The 20746-nt window shown below is 41.4% G+C and overlaps 1 protein-coding gene across 1 annotated transcript in view; it reads right to left on the bottom strand.

Annotated features, from left to right (window-relative positions):
• The window catches only part of tara (SERTA domain-containing protein 2 taranis), a 51380-nt gene that overhangs the window by 455 nt on the left and 30179 nt on the right, over positions 1–20746 (bottom strand). The window contains exon 3 of the mRNA XM_018512700.1: positions 1–1296. Coding sequence (XP_018368202.1) covers positions 1–1296 — 1296 coding nt within the window. The remainder of the gene's footprint in view (positions 1297–20746) is intronic.

Here is a 20746-nt window from a genome sequence, read left to right as displayed (position 1 = left end):
GCTGCTGCCGCAACTGCTCCCCGACGACATCAGATGTTGCTGTTGCTGCTGCTGCTGCTGCTGCTGCTGCTGCTGTTGCTGTTGGTGATGATGATGTTGATGGTGATGATGATGATGGTGGTGGTGGTGGTGATGGTGCTGTTCCTGGGTCGTCGTTGTACTTCTCAGAATGTCATCCGCTGAAAGAGGCGTCAGTTTCCACCCGGGCATAAAATCCAGGTCGAGATCGGGCCCAATGTCCACATCCAGTAATTCGTTGTTGTTGAGCGGGTCGAGCGGCGACTGACTCGATAAAGATAGTACACTACCCCAATTGATCGATCGGCTGTCGTCGCTGTCACCGATGCCAGAATCGACGTCAGTCTCACCCGACGACGTTGGGGGCACAGGGAAAGGTGTTAACCTACCCTGTTCGGGCGGTTGCAGTTGAGCGATTGGCGCCGGCACGACCGGCTCCATAGGTGGTGGACTCCTGTCCCTTTCCATCTCACGTTCTAAGTGTCTCAAAGTATTGCAGATCAGTACCGATCGGTGGAGGCTCGGATCCGGGAATTGGCGGTACCTGGCGAGTTTGCACATTGAAATGTTAAGCACGGCGAGTCGCCGCTGCCTGTAACAGGCCCGGCCGCGCCGACACCAGCTGGACTTTGAACCTTCGCAACACCGCTCGTTCGCCCGGTAACTCGAACCGAGCTCCAGATAGCTCTTGCCGTTTTCCTCTCGACGTATCGTTGGTGGCTCGTAATGATGAAGAGCGCCCCATTGTGGTTGAGATCTCGATAGCTGGCTGTAACCGTTGCTGCCGATAGGACTAACGGTGGCGCGCTGATGGTGATAATAATGTTGCGTATGATGATGCAACTGTGTCACTGTGGACGAGGCCGATGTCGAGGATGACGCCGGCGATTGTTGTTGTTGCTGCTGTTGCTGTTGTTGCGACTGCTGCTGCTGTTGCTGTGCCTGTTGCGGCGATTGGGAAGATGGATGGTGTTGCGACGGGTGTTGCGGGGATTGTTGCTGCTGCTGTTGCTGTTGCGACTGCGGAGAACTCGTCGACGAGGGCTGGCACGAGTTCGTCGCCTGTAGGCAGGGCGAGCTCACTTCCATCTCGTAATATGACGTTGATGTCTGGTTCAGGGGCGGCCCGTAACTGTCGTCCATCGCCCACCAGCTACCATCCACGCGCCCGAGCTTCGACGGACTCTCGCCTAAGTCCATGTGGAATTCCATACAGCCGACACCACCCTCCAATTTGCGTTTTCCTGCCGTCGCCTGCAGACCCATCATTGCACAACTCTGAAAAAAAGCCACAAATCGCTAACATTAGCTCCATGTATTTCTTCGCGCGCATCCAGCTCTATCTGTACAAAAGACGTGTAGTTATCGCTAGCCTTCAACTACAGTTATGAAAACTACATCTAAGTTCTAAGGCATCCTATTTGAGTATAGAATGCAAGTGAATCTCTGCCTTATAGTGACTGATACAGGAAGGTTCAAAGTATTTTTACCTACAATTTAGAATCTCATAGTATCAATCGTACACACAACCATCTAAAATTTTCGCTTTGAGTCAAAATGACCAATGTTACGTAATCGAGAGTCAGGTATAATTCTATTATATTCAGCCGCTACACGACTAAAGTTTGTTAAGGGTCAGCTAGTTATCTCAAAGTTATTCGTCGGTGTTGATGCAACAAAGACGAATAGGCGCGTTAGTTTTGCGCGACGATCGGAGGCGAGAGAGCAGGCAAGAGAGGACGTGACTCAGACGCTCGGCACTCCATCGGGGCGATGGAAAAAGTGACGTCACGCGACTCCTTAGCCCTGCCGGGAAGAAATCATCAGCGGAACGCGGACGATCGCTCGCTGGCGAGCGAGCTGGCTACAGACTTCCAACAGCAGTTATCTTAGAAATGCTCGCTGGCACTTATGACAAAGAAACTCACAAGCAGAAAAACAAAGAAAAGTTATACCTATTTTTTTTTAACGCATAATTTTATGAGCTGTAAAATAGTTAGATAACGAAATCATCTTTGTTTAAATAAAAAAAAATAAAACAGGTTTATATATACATTTATCGAGTTTAATTCAACCAAAGAGTATCTTTATTGTTGAGTATTATCGATTTCTCTGTATTTCGTTTTGTTCAATATTAAAAATTATATGAGTTTTTTTCCTCGAACTGGGAATGAGGTCGAGACATGAACACCGGGATTATAATTTCTCTTCGTCTCGTCGATCGTAGGGCGGGTCGAACTCGCGTGCGTATCTTGGCGCCGCGGACCCTACGAAAGCAGTACCCACGCAGCCGTGGATGATTTACGCGCGTACGAGGTCGCGCGAGTGAAAGTAAGTAAATAATCGTTCCTCCCTCCAAGCCCTTGCTCACCTCGGAAGACAGAGAGACGCGTTTCTCCGCTGGCGGGAGCAAGAACGCGTTCTCGCGAGCGTGAGAAAGAGAGGCTGGGAGAAGGGGGAGTTAGAGAAGGGTGAGAGGCCGGCGATGATGAAGAGGGGAAGAGAGGGGGATGTATCGCCACGATAGCGTGCTCGGTTGTGCTCGGAGATACCGTGAGATGTCACCAGCGACATGTTTGTCGGCTGGCCGAGTCCACGTGGCCTCCACATGACGTTTGATCTCACGGAGGAAGGATAGGAAAGACAGAAGGAGAGAGAGAGAGAGAGAGAGAGAGAGAGAGAGAGAGAGAGAGAAAGAGAGAGAGATACATATATATACATATATTATAACAGAAGATGCTAGGACTGTTATTCTGGCTGGAAGCCAGACGAAAAAGCGACGACGATAGTCGCCAGGTCGACCGAAAAGGGTAACGACAGTACTTTTGGTCCCCTGAGCATACAGACGCATGAAATTCAAAATGAAGGAAGAAGACGCGAATGCTCCCTCCCCCCTTCTTCATAATCACGTGATTAATCTTATTACCGAAGTCGATTATCGTCTCTTTGACTTTCGTCGCTCGACTCGATTATAGAGCGAATTGCCACTTACCAAACTTTGATAATTCGCACAACTTTCATAAATTCACGTTAGAAATAGTCGCGGATACTATTCCTACTCCGAACGTTTCCAACTCACGGCTTATCAAATTTAAAGTCTCTCTTCTTCCCCCCTCTCTTTTTTTTTTCCTTAAGAAAAAGGCGCGTCTTTCTTTTCACGCAATACATAACTTTTGAAAGTCGACAACTGCGGAATGAAATTATTCTATAACGTCTCGACAGTCGAGAGTCTTCGACTCGACGCTCATACGTTTTTTTGTTTTGAAAAGTTGGAATCATCGATGCGTGGTAACATACGTCTACTTTTTCATAAGTGAGAACTGATAACAGCGGCTGCAAAGCGTTTCATCGTTTCACTGTGTGCTGAGCGACCAATGAAATATTAAGTTTCATTAATTTTCATATGTACGTGATATCCGCTGATTCACAATAAAACGGAGCTGCGCGCTCGAAACGTTTTGTAAGCGAATTTCGTACGCAAACGGGACGATCTAATGGCTCGGGAAACAAACGTCACCGCGTTTCCATCGAACTCAGCGTCCGCACGTCATTACCAACGCCGCCTCGAGCTGCGCTGATAGCGCGACTCCGCTGGCGGTAGTGAACGATGTTGGTGATCGAGCTTGTGGCGTACACGATGGACTGGAGACTATAGGCAAAGCCAACGTGACGCGCAAATGTACGTTCCCGCTATTGCCGTTTCTATTCCGTATGATTCCGTTATATTCCATAAATCAGCACTAAGAAATTCGATATTCGATAAAATCGAAAAAGAAGTCGGATAAAATAGACAACTTTTTTCACGATCCCATTTCTTTATCGCGTAATTACGCGACGTGCGTCGGTTACTATTCGAGTTCCGTGCTATTTAGCCTCTCGTAATCGAAGCCATATAAATTTGTGTATAATTTTATACTCGACTGAGAGTGACCCAGTTTTGTCTTATCAGTCGAGACAAGCGGACTTGGGCGGTAAGACTTGTACTCCGAGCGTTTTCTACTTGCCACGCAGTAGTAGTTACGTTCCTGGCCTGACTCGAGTGTCTCTAGCGGCAACAGCTCGGCTCTTGCGACCGCGTACATCCGCCGCAGCCGGCCGTAGCGGCCTACTTGGAATATGACTCGCTCGCGGAGATTCTCCTTCCAACGCGACGTGCTGGTCAACCGGCCAGCTCGGAGCTCCGAGGAACGTTCGTGGAATCATCGCGGAGGAAAAACGACGCGGCGGATCTAATCTCGCCTTCTAGCGTTCGAGAGAATGACGCCAACTCTTTTCCGAGCGACTCTTTCTTTTTCTCAAAACTACATTCTTTTTCTAAAAGTGACATTCGCTGCAACAGCTCACTTTGCGAATCCTTGAAGGATCTGTATAAAGACAGATTTGAGCAAATCCGAGACGAATAAATGAAATAATAAATTTAATCATTCGATGGAATATTTCAAAATTTTTGTTGCGCTTTGAATCTACTGATTACTTCGCCGCTTATTTTCAATCGATATAAAAAATATCTGACATTTTTTTTATTTTACTCCATGCGTATTTCACGTTGATAAATTATGCCTCGCGACTCGCTCGCTCGTCGAATTGCTCGTACGAATTGTTGAAACGATTCGCAAGTTTCATCAGATTATCACGCGAAGATCCGTGCAAAGCGAGTGAATCTCGATGCACGTTGCTGTACGTCGTGAAAGTGCGTTGGGAGATAAACTCGTGAGAACGAGGGTGGTACGCGCGTGTACCGTGGGTTAATAATTTCGTCGATCGGTGAAACTTGGTCGTTGTCTCTCGATTACCTCCCACAGGGAGTAGTACGTAACTCGGGGGTATGTACTTGAAAATTTCGGCGAAACTCGGCGAATGGGGCGCGCGCTCGACTGTGGATGCGGCCGTAATCTCCGGCGTCTCCTCCTCTTACGTGCGATATTTGCGAAGCGTGACCGGGCACTTGTTGAATCGACAACGGGAACGGGAACAAGAGGAACTTGGGGGGCGAGGGAGAAAGGAAGCGCGAGAGGGAAAGAGAAAGAGAGACCAGGGCAAAGCGTAGAGTACAGGCGAGGGAGAAAGGGGCAGGAGAGACGGATGGACGGTTCGAGGTAAGATGGTTAGGGAAAGGAGGAAGCGCAAGGGGATGAGGGAAAGGACGAAGAGGTACACAAAACGTGGGAGGAGGGTGACTCGACCGCGAAAGAGGGTTAGGGGGTGATTGAGTAGGACTCGAGGGTGAGGCGACGCACAGATGGGACAATAGGGGTGAGGTAGGGGATGGAAGGGGGAAATACACTGGGAAGGATTAGTTGTATGTGGCGATAATACGCGGTTCTTAACCGGCCGTAAATCAGAGTTGAGAGAGGCGCCACGCCCCGCGACGCTCCTTTTCCACTTGTGAAATCCTCGCGGCTTGCATCTCGTTTGTAAACCTCGCGGCCACGCATCTATCGGCAGGGGTTAATGTGGAGCTTAATAAGGGTTTCGCTCCCGCGATTCAAAGGAAATGATCGTAATGTATCACTGATATCCGATACTCTTGTTTGTGATATACAAATACAAAGGAAAGGACGGTTTTGTTGAAGTATCTGAGAATTTAATCAGATACAAATCTGAAAATAATTTCATTGGATTATCAAAATAATTATGTAGGACGCTCAAACTGGTGCCGGAATGTCCAAACCACGAATTCCTCGTTCGAAAATTCCATAACTTTTCTCTAATTTCGAGACAAAATTTCATAATTTTCCCTGCTTCCAACATTTTGAAATTTTTTGATATTTTCATCCTGATTTGGAAACCGCTAAATATTTTATTGAGAGAGCAATTTAACATAGCTATGTGAATTACTGTTAATGTTACTGATACTGCTTGCATTTAATTGTTAAGTTGGTATTCCAAAACGGCGTAAGTGTAATGTGTGCGTATCAAAAACTTCTTTAAAAAATCAAGAATTTTAATTTTCCAAAAAATTCCTTGACTTTTCCTAATTTCCCCGATCGTTTTCAATTTCTCTGATATTTCCTTGATTTACAATTTTGTGACAACCCTGCAAACTTTTTACAGTATTATTCGGCATGCTTGAGATTTTTATATAATTATTTTGATGATCAAATAAAATTATTTCTAGATCTGTATTTAACTAAACTTTTAAATACTTCATTAAAATCTTTCCTTCCGTGTAGGTCGGCTTATCCAATCGCGACCGCTATTTTATACGACGTACATTCCAACGCGTGCACGCACTTCTTGACTTTCGTACAAGGCTGAACGATCCTGAGGGCTTCTCTGTGTCACGAATAGTCGCATTTGCGCGTCGCAGTCTATCGGCGCGATCGAGCTGCATATAACTCACTCCGATATCGATACTCAAATATAAAGGAAGTCATAGATTCCGCGCGGCAACTTTGACGTCGAGTGATAAAACGACTGGGATTCGCCACAAGCGAGCAACAGGCGTCAAACGAGTGAGGGAAGAATAACGAAAACACAGGGAATAAAACCCGGGGAAGTTTTATCGCGGTTCGAACTCGAGACGAGTGGGATACGCGGTAACCCGAGGTGCGTCGCGGGACTTCGATAACCGCATAAATCGTTGGAAGGTACACAAGCGAGGGAGGATCGCCGCCAAAAGAATTCGTCGGTAAAAACCGATAAATGTGGATAATGCATTTAGAAATGGAGGAGCCTTGCGACGAATCCAACGAATGTAATCCGCGGATGTCGAGAAATAGACCGGTTCGTGCAATATAGGATAAGATATAGGTATTTGTGGACAATTGAATGACCGATATACGAAGCAGGAGTTGAAGGTAGCTCAATCCCGGCGACTCCGACTTCTTTGAAGTACGATATTTTTTTAATCGATATTCGACGTCTTCGCGAATGAAAGAAAATTCAAATTATATATAATTTATACGCGTAATTCGAGCGACGACACGATAAAAGCGGCGATAGAAGTTTGGAGAGGTTCTAGATCTCACGGAGCGTCAGCGGCGCTCAGAGAGCGCTTTCGCTAATGAGCAAGAAATAACGGTGGCGGCGACAGATAAAGCTGTCGACTAGATTGGTCGACAATCGCGCGGCAAGGGATTGGGGACTGACAAGTACGCGACGCAAGGCGAAACAAAAGCCAGACGGGTTACAAAAGTTGGGTGAATATACATATGTGTATGTATGTATGTATATACGAGCGGTTCTCGCGATGCGCGTCTGTCCGTCCGTCCGTCCGTCCGTCCGCTGAGAAAGGAGCGTTTTTGTGAACGTGACGCGCGCGCGGCAGTGGCGCAAGGTAGTGACGGCGCGCGGCTAGTAAAATCCTAAGTGGAGAAGGTTCACGGTGGATCCGGCTCTGCCGGGCGATGAGGTAATGTTTGCTTCGACTCGGCTCGACTTGACTCGGTACGGCCGAGCCGAAGCTATCTAACAACTCGTGTGACAGTGCCGAGGTTGGAAATCGCGGCGCCTAGATCTCGTCAACGTTAACCGGCGTTGCTGAGATTCGGTCCTTTCGTTAAGGGTAATCAATCGCAGTGATCCATTGTTATATAGATACTGCTTATCTACAAAAAGGGATCATAGATATTTGTTGAAATTATTCGTGTTATATGTTAAACAATAGAATGTATCTAAATAATAGAAATTTTCCCAAATATGACATATATATTTGTATTAAGAATGTCCATTTTAACGTTCCAATTTCAAATGACAATACATACTTTTTGGACAATACATAATTTTGTGATTTAATTTATTGTTACACATATAATTGCGAGCGTGTTACTTTTATAAAGAATGGAATATATATATTTTTGTTGAGCTTTTGGTGTTTTCCCGTTGAGAATGCAGAGTACAACAGATTTGGTAGTTTGTGGTGACTGACTCTCAACGGAGAATTTCTAATTTTTGTAATTTTCTTCGCTGATGAAGACTCCAAAGTGAGTCGAAACGTTCGAATATAATTTCATGTGATTAAAGAGGGCTATTTGAAGTACATCTAGATCTTTTTCTCTACGCCTGAAGAACAGCGTTAGACTCTCATTAGTCCGATTTGTGAGACTATTTTTGAATTTTTGACATATATATGTTTATATGTTCCATTATAAAGAATGCTATCTTCGAAGATCATAAAAAGATCAAAATTAACTTCAAATCAGATTAGCGTGTGCGTTACTAATGTAACAACTATATGTAAAGAGGTGTTATATTAATGGATGCTCGATTGCGATGTGTTTAGAAAAAGATAAATAATCATTTGAGTCTTGATTAAGCTTGAATAATATTTATTTAAACGATGTGTGATGGTACGTCACTCGAGTCAAAGTCTGAACGCACGGCTCTTTCGAGTATCGAGTGGATGTAGTACATATAATTACGATTAGATATTATTGTATGTAATAAAAATTGTAATCGAAATGATTTTTTATTAGTAAATAGGATAATTACACTCTAAATTGATTCCGGACATAGCGTTATTTTTCATTTTTGGCATTCAATGTTACGTTACTTATTTATCAGTAATATATCAGAACATTTCAGGTTTATTTTACTTATTAATCTTAAATTCTTTGTAAAATAACTAAAAAAAGATATCGGTATTGAATAAATATTTAAAACCATAGAAAACTAATTTACGACTTTTATATTTATTATTTAAAAACGAAGCCTAGACATAGAAAATTGGAATAAAGACATTTGATATAAACAACTACGGTGGACGTTTCATTAATAGTCATTGATAATTAAGACATTGATGCTAGAAAAATATCAGAATAAAAAGATCTTTAGCTTCACTGTCTATTCTAATCTTTTCTAAATTTTTCTCTATTTTTCATCTTCTAAATAAAGAAAGAAAGAAACAGTATACATCTTCTGAAAATGTCATCTGAAAACTTAATGATGTTTAAAACGGTTGAATCTCATGTTGGGTTCACATCAATTACTTGCTACAATAACATTTGCTAATAACATAACTGAAAAAAAAATAAAGTTTTCCAGTTTGAATATTTTAAATATTTTGAATAATTAAAATTTTGTGTTGTTATTTTTTAATGCACTTTTAATATAACGATTTTGTCTACTATTTAGTAGAAGAATAAAAGTATCATTTGCTTTATATTCAATGTACGAACCCCTTCAAATCTGATTTTATTGAATGTTAAAAATTTAATTCGATTTATGCGCACTTTAATAAACAGTTTATGCTAAACAATTTAATTTTTTTCAAAATTTTAAATATTCTTCCAACATATATACATTATTATGTGCATCAGATCTCAAATAATATCGACAGAATAAAATAATTTAAACAGATAATGTTTTCAAATTTAATACACATTACAATGTACGCAGCGTCTGAAGGGATTAAATTCTCATCAGCATTATCTTCTTTATGCAGACAACTCAAAAAAAGATAATTGCTAAATTATATCGTTGTTGCAGCAAATGATGTTTATACTTTTAAAGTCACTAACGCCAGAAATCGCCGTCTCTCGCCGGCCCTGCCGATGAACGCGCTTCGAAGGCTGAGTCGGCCGAGAGACCAGTCGTTGGTAGATAAAAGTAGTCAGTGTATACGTGATGCTTGTATGTGTGTATGTATGCTCACATGCGCTTGTTGCCGTTGATATCGGCGCGGTGACGCGCGCACTCACGATGAAACGAGCACGAGCGCGCGGATAGCGTGTACCTCTCTCTCTTACTATATATATATGTATATATATTTTATATATATACATATATATACACGCGGGCGCACGAATGAGTGTGCATGAGTAATACTGCGCGCTTGCGTGTGTATGCGTGGTGCGCGCGCGCGAGTTGAATTTTCTGCGCCGCGCACACACGACGTCGGAGCGACGTTGGCGCGCCACGGTGGTCATGACAGCATGACGTCAACCGGCCGTGTGTTATTTTCGAAAGGGGACTCGACGGTGGCGGCGCCGCGCGGAGAAATTGCGAAGCGGCGTAAACAGCCGGAGCACGTCGCTATCGGGCGAAGGAACAACGAGGCGAGCTTCGGGCGATGTGAGCGAGCGAGCGAGCGAGCGAACGTGCGAGCGAGTGGAATATGTCGAAAGGACTCGCTCGGTTGCGTCTTGCGTGGATGGAAAGTATTTTTATTAAGACACGTAAATCGCCATGATGAGAGCGAGTTACGAGAATGTTGCGTTTACGTAAAATAGTAAATGAGCTTTTTATTTTTTAAGCACGCATTCCCTCGCCTCGCGAAGATTATGATTATGAAAAAGCCGTTTCTCTCCGGAATATATTGGTTTACTTTCTTCAACCTCTTTTACCTTTTATCTTTTTGCTGTTTCCAACGATATCTTAAATTATCATTATTATTCGACTTTACTTTTATGTAGTAGATTTTGTGATTACTTTTTACGATCTTATTATCTTAATTATGATTACATATTTGGTTTAATTATCTGAAAAACTAGTTTCTTTACTGTGAAAAGTTCAAAGAATTAAACTGTAAAATATAATAATGTAGAAAAGAAGTAAAACGATAGTTCGAAAATATAAAATATACTTTCGATGTTAAGATTTTATTCGGACCGACATATGCATGTACATATATAGGATATAAATAATTCACTGGGCATTGTTTAGGCAAAAAAGATCTAGCTTTGACCGTTATAGTCTTGAATATATAAAATAAATATCACAATAAAATACTTCGCATTAATTTTCTAGAAAGAGAACGTTAATCTTTTCCACGAATCTCTCTTTCTCTCTCCTTCTCTCCTTTTCTTCGTCTTGATACAGAAACCTATTCGTATCCTGACGTTTCCCTTTCGTCAAGCAATCACGTGTGCGCAACTGGATCGAATGGCTCGATTTGACAAATGTTCTCAGGGATGCGGTCTTTTGAGTTTTACGTGAACCGGGGTCAAGGTCGAGACACTATCGTTTTACCAGATCATCACGTTAGCTATGCAAAATTTAATCCGTGATACATTAAAATCTACATATATTCGTCGTACGAAATAGTGAGGGATACAGAAATCTTTACAGGTATACGTGTCGAAAGGTACGCGACGTTGAAAAGACGAATTCTTGGCGCTCGAAAACGCCCGAGACGTTGAAATTCGTCGCTATTCTGGAGGCTGACCCAAACGACGCCGACGACGAGTTTAGCAGAGTAAAGTCCGCGGCAGATTAGCCACGCGCTATCGCAACGAGCGCGCGCGTGGATAAGATTGTGCGCCGCACCGCGCCGCGCCGGTCGACCGGCTTCAGGCTTCAAGGACTTCGCTTGTTCAAGGCGGTTAAGACGTTAAGACGAAATTTCTCGAGACTCCCGTTGCCGAACACGCGACCTGTTTCGCACAGCAGCGGCCTGTGTTCAAATAAGCTACGATAAATAAATATTAACGATAAATAATTTAATTAAAAAGAATACTTTATCTATAAGGAAAGTCTAAATCGTCCCGTCAGTTTTTCATTTAGAAATGCACGTGATTTATATTAGGAAATATCATTTATACCGCATGTTCTGATCATCAGGACTGTTTTTTTAATTGAAACGAACTTTTCATTAAGTTTACAGATGTTAATACAAGGTTCCATAAATTAATTTCGCAAGGAAAACTTTCCGTGATACTTTATAGTTAAACATAAATAATACGGTACCGACAGGAATCTATATTTACACTTCCGATCGAAAATTGATTATTTCGAAGGAATTATTTTTCTTGTCGGAGAAGTTTCCAAGTTTCCGATAAAGGTCTACAGAAAGTTGGCCGGTATCACAAAGATGCCGCGGCCTTTTTCGGCAACACGCGAGACTAGCCGGGCGAAAACGGCGCGCGGATACGTCATCGGGCGCGAAACGTGCGCGAGATTCTACGACGTTTCACCCCCGAGGGACGACGGGCACGTGTACGAATCGGCGAGTCGCAGGGATGCCGAGCGGGACGAGGTATACGAGGTAGAGGGGTTATTCCGATGCGTCTCGGCGGTAACTATCCAATAGGCGACGCCGACCCACTCATTCACTCCTCCACCAACCCCCGAGGCACCCCGCGCCCGATACCTACGAAAGCGCGTAGGCGATCTCTCCCGCACGTAGGTATACGCGCGCCCTTGCCTCGCTCGCGCTATGTAACGTACATAACGCGCGTATATATGCCTCCCGACTGGTAAATACCCTACCCTATATACGAACGCGACGAGGAGAGAGAGCCTACGCGCCAGTCGGGCCTACATTAGGGGATGAATAAAGGAAGGTCGCCGAAAACGGAGGGTCGGCTCCCCTGCTCCCCAGTGCCTCTCATTCGTACGTGTATCCGACGTTGAATTTTGATTATCATCCCAGAAAGCCACGCACGGTTTTCGGGAAAATCTTTCGCGATCATATACTCGTCTTCTCATGGTATGAAATTAACATTGTATATATATGTTGTTGAATTATATCGAAAATTTAAGTTCTCCCCTACGAGAATATTCAAATATTAGTTATATTTATTTATTTATGTGATATTATTATTATGTGTAGTGTTATGTATACTGTATTTTTAGTATATGTGGGGGTATTCAGTTCAGTTTATTAGAAAATATAATAGAACTGATGAGATCGCGCGGTTAAGCTCAGCCAAGGACACGTGGCCTCTTTGCGTAAATCAAACTGAGCGCCGCTGATATTATCTACAGGGGCGCGCGACATCTGCGGTGTCCTGAACGAAGGGTCCTACCCCGAAAACCGGGGAATTGGGTGGGGATCAGAAGCGGGAGGAAGGCCGCGAGAGAGAAAGAAAGTGGACGAGAGGGAATGAAAAACTCGTGGACGGAAAATTGAGAAATGCGAGAGGGGGAGTAGGCGAGCGGAGACGAGAAGTAGAAAAGAGGAAAGAGACGGAAATAGGGGAAAAAGGACGTCGTCGGATCCTCTCGAAATAAAGCAATGGAAAACGTCACGTTGTCGTTAATTGGTCCATGCCAATTCTAGGAGTCAAAGGTTTCCGCGCGTTTCCCGTACTTTGCGAGAGAGAGATGTCTCAATTTGTTTCGACAACGATAAGGATATTTCGGTCGTAGATCTCGTACGGCGAATAAATTTAGCTATCAGATAAAAATGACATAACGAATTTGATTCAAAAAATTATAATATCAAAGATTTAGCGTATTAATAACGATTATTTTTATCAAATTTTACGGTAAATATTTTTCGTCATATATTATATATATCTATATATCACAATGACATTATCATACAATGTATAACTGTTTTCAATATATGAATTGCTCATCACAAAAGATATTAGAAATTCAGAGATTAATAATATACTCAAGTTTAAATTTGAAGATAATAATATACATTCCGATAAAATCAAAGTGATATTTTTAGCGAGTAAAAATGAACTTGGCTTATCCAGAGTAATCCGTGTTAGGGTAAACTTTCCCTTTATTCTATCGAAAATTCAAATAGCTTGATGGACGCATCCGTGCGGGCATCACAGTGCACGCACACGTACATACGCACGCACGCACGCACGCACGTACACGGGTGGCTGTATCTTCGCCGTGTGGGAAAGCGGAGACGCGGCGCAGCGCGGTGGCTGAAAAAGGGGGCCATATGTCGGGCAATGGCGGGCACCCCTTGCGCGTGGGAGTGCCAGTGGGGATACGTATATATACACGCCACTCTCCCTTTCCGATACATTTTTTGCCTCGCGCCGGATTTTTTTAGCGTGGCGTCTTCCTGCTTACGCGCGTATGACGCGGCGTCCTCCCTTCCCACCCTCCGGCCCGCAAACCACCCTCGAAAGCCCCTCTCTCTCCCCTGGTTCATCCCGCCCCTGGTCGCCCTTCGACGTTCGTCACGCGGCGTCATGTGGAGCGCGAAGGTTTTTATTTCAAATATTTTCGATTTCGATGAAGAGACTTCGCCGATGGGATGAACTCGTCTATGAATGGAACGGTGCGCGATCGGTCACGGTGAAATTGTGAAGCGGGGTGTACCTCGCGAGATACCATATACTCTATTGAATATATTTATGTTTATGTCCAATGATATACGGAGTATTTTAGAGATATAGGATGCTCTTTCAATCACGAATTTTTAAATAAATTTTCTTTTTTTCAAACATGTGCTCGTTCGAAATCTTTCACGAATATAAATTATAAATATTACTATCAAATTTTGATAATATATATAAATGTTAAGTAAAATAATAAGTATAAAATTTTCACTTGTTTTGCTCAACGATAGAACGACTAATAAATAAAATCGAGAAATACCTCGAGTTGTTTTATATGCGAACGACGGAGTTAAAATAGTACATCTAAAGTCCAAGTTAAGATAAAGCAAAACAAGCAAGGGAGAAAAGAAAGGAGAAAAGAGAGGAATGAAGGGAGAATGAAGCGAGAGGGGCAATATGTGTGCGTACGTGAGCGCGCGGAACCTGTTCGCGTCTGACGAGTGGGCGCGCGGGATGAAGTTTACGATGTCCGTAGGACTCGAGAGAGAGAGAGAGAGAGAGAGAGAGAGAGAGAGAGAGAGAGAGAGAGAAGGAAAAGGACAAGTGGACAGTTCGGACATAGCAGGTGCCAGCTGGTCAACAATGAACACGCGTCTGGTTTGCGCATACATGAACACTTTCTACTTACGAGAGTGATAAATCGAAGGTGTAATGAAGAAAGCACCGAATTACGAAGAGTTTGTGGTTGAGGAACGAAACTTGGTTTCGTCATGGTATCTATACTCGATATCACTAATTGATTTTAGTGAAAGAGGATATAAATAGCACGGAAAGCTTGCGGAAGAACATTACAGAATTTATTTCGCTATAAAAATATTGCGAATACGTGAACTTAGTGAAATTAAACTAAACTATTGCTCGATATTTTTCAAAATTATAAATTTCAAAACTAAATTTAGATCTATAGTTTTTCTATTTCTCTTTATTAATTTTTAAAACATAAATATTTCTCTATCTTTTTTCTGTCGTATAGCAATATATATTTGATTCGCATTATGCCAAGCTATGCATTATTCGTACAAATTAGAAACTTCTTCTTTTGTACTAGTCACGCACAAGCAAAACTTCCAAGAATTTTGAGAAAGAAGGTATGTGCCGGAAAAATTTATTTTGCCGTCTTTTAGCTACTTGTGGAGCCTGGGCATAGTTGGAGATACCTGGGCCCAGGTAGGAAATACGGATGATCGTTGTGCTTAGGTCACAACGCTGTGCTGTCTTGACGAGGGTCGGACATAAGGGTGCGTGTGGTACGTTTCGAAGAGTCGACAATAAAACCCAGGGATTCTCATTTAAGCTTTGTGAGAATGCAGCATAAAAGTAATATTTCAACGGCAAAGTTATGTGAAAAATGACCTATTCTACAAAAAGCAACTTTACAAATTCTGGATAAATAGATAGATGGTTACAAATGTTTAATATAATAAAATGTGTTTTCAGATTGTGATATATAAATAAATAAATATATACATATATATATATGTGTGTGTGTGTGTGTGTGTGTGTGCAATCGATATGTTCTTTATCTAAGGAAAAGAGAAAGCTTTCAGAAATTTGTAATTAATGAAACAATACAATGTTAATATTTGTATTTTGAGTGCATGTACCGTATAAACACGTGGGTGGGTGAATGGAAATGATAGCAATAGTGTATGAACAATAGTATCCGTGGCCCTAAGGTTGAGATATACTATATTGGAGGCTGCGGGGCCAGGTCGGATTTGGGTTCAGGGTATAGTCGACCCTATATACTACCCGAAGGGAAAGAGAATGAGGGTTGGAGCCTTTTATGTCGAAGGGTCCCCGGGTAGACTACGATATCCTTTTTGTTCGGACCGTCGAAGCGGCAGCGGAAAAAGTTCTTTCAGTATCGAGTAGGCCTGTCGTTCTTACGAATTGCGCAGGACGACCAGCTGGTTGATTGTTTTGTCGTCGACATTTCGCACTTTTGCGCATAGCTATACTAATTAGTTAATTAGATCCCAAGATATCCCGTAGTTATATAATGCTCTTATTATACAGAAATATAAAATCATTAAGATAATAAAAAGTCTTATTATAGACGATTTCATATTGAAAAGATAATTTGGGAAAAGTATTTTACATAAAGTTGTAAATTATATATTGGGTCGAAATAAAAGTTTGTATAGCGCTATTTCATTGTTATCATGTCTATGTATTAAAAAAAATTAGCAATTATATCATTCGACAGAGTAAAGTTTCGGCTTTAAGAATTTTCTATTTTCCGTTTTCTTAATGATGATGATTTTTAACGGAATTATGAGCACTCAAAGTCAAAATACTCCTTTTATTTAATTCGCGATAACTCAGTAATAAAAAATTTCACATCAAGTAATAAAAAGAAACGTAACAAAATTATTTTATAAGAGAAAACTTTAAGCTTTCACGTTAGAAAGTCGAAAATTTTTGCAAGGTTTTTTTTAGTCCTACAAAATGAGAAGTAAATTTCCTATTTTATCCAGCATGTAGTTTTCTATATGTCAAAATTACCAAGCTCACAGAAACTAAAAAAACATTGTGACCTTTCGAAAGAAGAGATTTTAAGCCTTTCACAGCCCTTTCTAAACTTAAATTTCGTTTATTTTGAACGAAGTTTAAACAGCTGTTTGAATTTTGAAATTCGTAATGCTACGAACTTTTGTTCCAATCCAATATTTCACTTATTTCAATTATTGAGATATATTTTTCTATTTAACGTACATAATAGTAGAGACATAACAGTAAAAAATAGCAAACTATTAAAATAAAAAATGAAGGAAAAAACAAGCGAAAAGAATTTGTGGAAATAAGAAAACAGATATCAAAGAAAACAGGACTCAAGACACACGGCGATCCTTTAGAAACTTTGAAAAATTTCTATAGAAAATTTCAAAATCTATAAGAATACAAACAAATTTAAATCGTAAGGTGTGTTTCGTTTTTACGTTCACATGCAGCAAGAAGCATCATATCATTCGTATTATCTATCAAATATAGAACAAGGACAAATTATGCTTACAAGCATTGTGAATCCAAAACGAAATGCACTCTGCATCTTAGTTTGTACTCTTATAAATTTCGAAATTTCCTAGAAATTTTTCGAAGTTTTTAAAGGACTGCCGTCCAAAATTCTATCTGATATCTGTTTTCTTATTTCCTCAAATTCTTTTTTTTATTTTAAGAATATATCTCAGTAAAAGTTAAGATAAGTGAAATATTGGACTGGAACAAAAACTCATAGCACTACGAATTAAAAAAATTCGTAGATATAACCTTTCAACATAAAAGGCTCTAATCCTCATTCTCTTTTCAACTGAAAAGTACGAGTACAGGCAATATGTACTAGGGATAACAACTTTTTACAGAAACTGTAAATATCAGAATACACAGTTTCTGATTGGTTGAAATCTGTTATTCCTTTGTTCCTATATAATGTCTACATTTTTTAATTGTATATCTCAGGCTTAAGAAAAGAAATTTTTTGTAGGCTTTGACAACATTGAAATTTTCACCAGTTTTCACTAGTTTTCTGTATAGTTCTTTAAAGTTTGAAGGATCGTTTTCAGAGAATTGTAACTTTCATTTTAAATTATATTTGAATATAATACAAACTTATTTCAAGTAAAACAATAGAGTTTATAAATAAATAAAATTAAAACAATAAATATTCATCTGCAAATTTTAAAAACAATTTGTTGAATTCTTTGAATTCGGACAAAATCGTGAAGTTGAATAACATATGAAAAGGAAGGAACTAAAGCTATTCACGTCTCAATGAATGCTATTTTCGGAAGTTTTCCTCAACTAAACTTTCCAAACTGCCAGATTTCCGAACATCGCAAATCCATTAAACAGTTCAAAGTATCGTTGACTTTTGGAATTATAAAAGTTATTTGAATCTGAGTGTCAAATGTTTCGACTTCAAACTATTCGTAGCTTGACCATGCAATTTGTTCGAATCTATGTCCGAGCTCTACTTTTAATTCCTAAATTTACGTAAATGACATACATGAAGAGATGGCGCGTGTTGCATTTTAAGTTGCGCACATCGACATACTGAATATTCCTCGAGATCGAGGAGAGAGTAGAGACAATTGCGAGAGTATCCCGTAAGTGACGGGAGGAACGTAATGAAAATCCTACGAGATCCTCTCCGAGCCGTCCAACGACGGAACAAAGCAAGAGAAAGACTTTACTGTTAGGCGACTCTCGAGATGCGCGCAAGTCGTATTGCCGGTCGCAGCGAACGAGCGAACGAACGACCGCGCCTGGCTATTTCTTCGATCGGCAAGCCAAGTCATCCAGCTAGCCTAGCTAGCTAAGTACGCTAGTCGGATCAGAGCCTGCTGGGTTGGGTGTTGGTGAAAGGTGTGGCCGCATTAGCCACACGAGAAAAGGAGAATACAATATTCTAGCTGTAGCGCGCGATATTCACCGACTATGAGCGCGTCAGGATGACGAGGACGACGACGACGACGACGATGAGGAGTGTAATTGCTCTCGTCCTGGTGTCTACCTCCTCTTCGTCGTCGTCATCCGACGCAATATCGTGATAGGCATGCTGCAGCAGGGTAGAGAGAGAAAGAAGAGAAAGGGGGTGGGAGAGAGATGCGGATGCGGAGACATTGACTGAAAAAAACGTCGGCATACAGGTGGTCGGCAGAAACGATCGGAGAGTACCGCTTAATGGGATTCAACGACCTCCGTACGCCCGTTCAGTCGGATCTAGGAGTATCGGCCTGTATCAGCCTATATCGTCCGCACTTGTCGATCTCATCGACACGTCAAGGCGCCTCTCTATTTACCCCCGATCGATCGCGCCCGCGTCGCCAATATTTGGAACGGATGAATATTAACCGTGAAAATGAGAATTTCCCTGTTTGTTGGGAGAGACAAATCGTCACATAACTGTCGATACAAAGCTCAGATCGTGATTAATTGTGCTGTATCTGAAATTACCAATGAACAGACGTGAATAAGTGAATTACTTAAGTTTCACTTAACTTTAAATGGGCTGTACTTACAATTTTCATTCAAGTATTAGACACGAAGGTAAGATAATGTCCAACGACAAAAGAAAGATAACATATCCCGTCGAATATTCGTCAAGTCAAGATCAATTTCGTATTTAGAGAGGAAAGGAATCGAACGGAAGTGCGCAACGTCTTTCTCTACAAATTCTATGTCGATAGATATCGCGTTCGTTCCGAGCGAACGATTCGCCGTTCGACTTAGTTGCTCGCTTTTTCTATAAGGACGATCCGTAAGCTCTATCGCTAGGCGAGTCGCGCGAGAAATCGGCGAAATTCCCGCGGAGGAAACAAGATTTTTCGCGTCATAAATTCCTGCGGGAGGAGAGCGATTGAAGATCTTTGCTCGTAGCGGTACCGTCCTTGCCCGATCGCCTAGAGCTACGCTGGCCCTGACGCGTTGGTAACTGTTCCCGTATCCTGTCTCGACTATTCCTAGCCGAGAGCGTCCGGTATGCCGCATCAGCGAGCGTGCGACTCTCGAAATCACACGCTCAAAATGGCGCGGCTCAACAATTATCGAATTGCCGTGCGCAATTGCATTGAACGCCATAATATCCATAATATCATCTATACCGAGTGGATCCAAAATTGACGGTAAATATTTCAAAGACGGTTCTTTGTAACATTTTAAGACGAAAAGTCTAACTCGAAAATGCCAAGGCTATGTTAGTTTTCAGATGATAAGAGTTTAAAAATCATGACTAACAGGACTAGAATTTCGAGCGTGAATTCCTCGAATTTTATATCTTTGACAATAACTACACATTCGGGACTTTCAGTACTGACCATCTTTCCATCCCTGAACGCGCGAAATCGAGGGGGTAACCACTTAATGTAATCGTGGGACAGAATCCTCGAAATCATTATAAAATTTATATAAAATCTCTATGTACAATCCGATCATTATATATGCAACCACGAGAAATCATTGTATAATATTAAATAAAATCGTATATTTTACCAAATTGCTTCATAGTAGTGAAAAAAATTATTTGTAATCAGATGAAATCATGTAATCTGTGGAACAATATTTCAACTAGCGGTTATCCCCTTGCACGAAATTCTATCTCTGTCATTCGTATAATTTTTTTAATTCTTTCCATGTGAAAACTATCATCTTCAAATGTTACAAAAAATATATCTTTAAAATATTTATCGTCAGTTTTTGCAACATCCTATATATTCTTTTTATATAAAGTTAAAATAAAAACATCTGCGACGACGAAAAGAAGTGCATGTCATTGCTGTGCTACATGATACGCGTCGCTCCTTTATCGAAATTATAATGTCCTTAAGAAGTAAAAGTCTGGTCAGTGTTGCCCCATTTTCGATTGGCTTGATAAAAAATGGCGGAACCAATCAGATGATGACTGAGCACGTGACAAAATTGAAAAGCAGATATGTAAAACGCCTTATATAGTTGTGTATAAGTGCAAATAAGTAATACGTACACAAAAGTACAAACTAGAAGATTGGCCAAGACTCTTATTTCTAGGGACTCTAGAAAAGTAGAAATATCAAAATATTTATCGCGCGGATATTTCAAAACGTTGGAAATGACGAGGCGTGTAGTCGTGTGATCCCATAAGAACAAAAAATTGATGGTCGATTCGAATCCGGCCGCTGACAAACACTCGCGGGCCGGCCTCGCGCGTTCGTGGCTAACCGCTCGTTCGGCACGTACGAGTTGTTCGACACCATCCGAACATTATATATCCGAAG

This window comes from Trachymyrmex cornetzi, unplaced genomic scaffold, assembly GCF_001594075.2.
Source record: "Trachymyrmex cornetzi isolate Tcor2-1 unplaced genomic scaffold, Tcor1.1 scaffold422, whole genome shotgun sequence".
Lineage (NCBI taxonomy): Eukaryota > Metazoa > Arthropoda > Insecta > Hymenoptera > Formicidae > Trachymyrmex > Trachymyrmex cornetzi.
The sequence above is the reverse complement of the archived record's forward strand: the minus strand, read 5'-3'. Positions and strand labels throughout refer to the sequence as shown.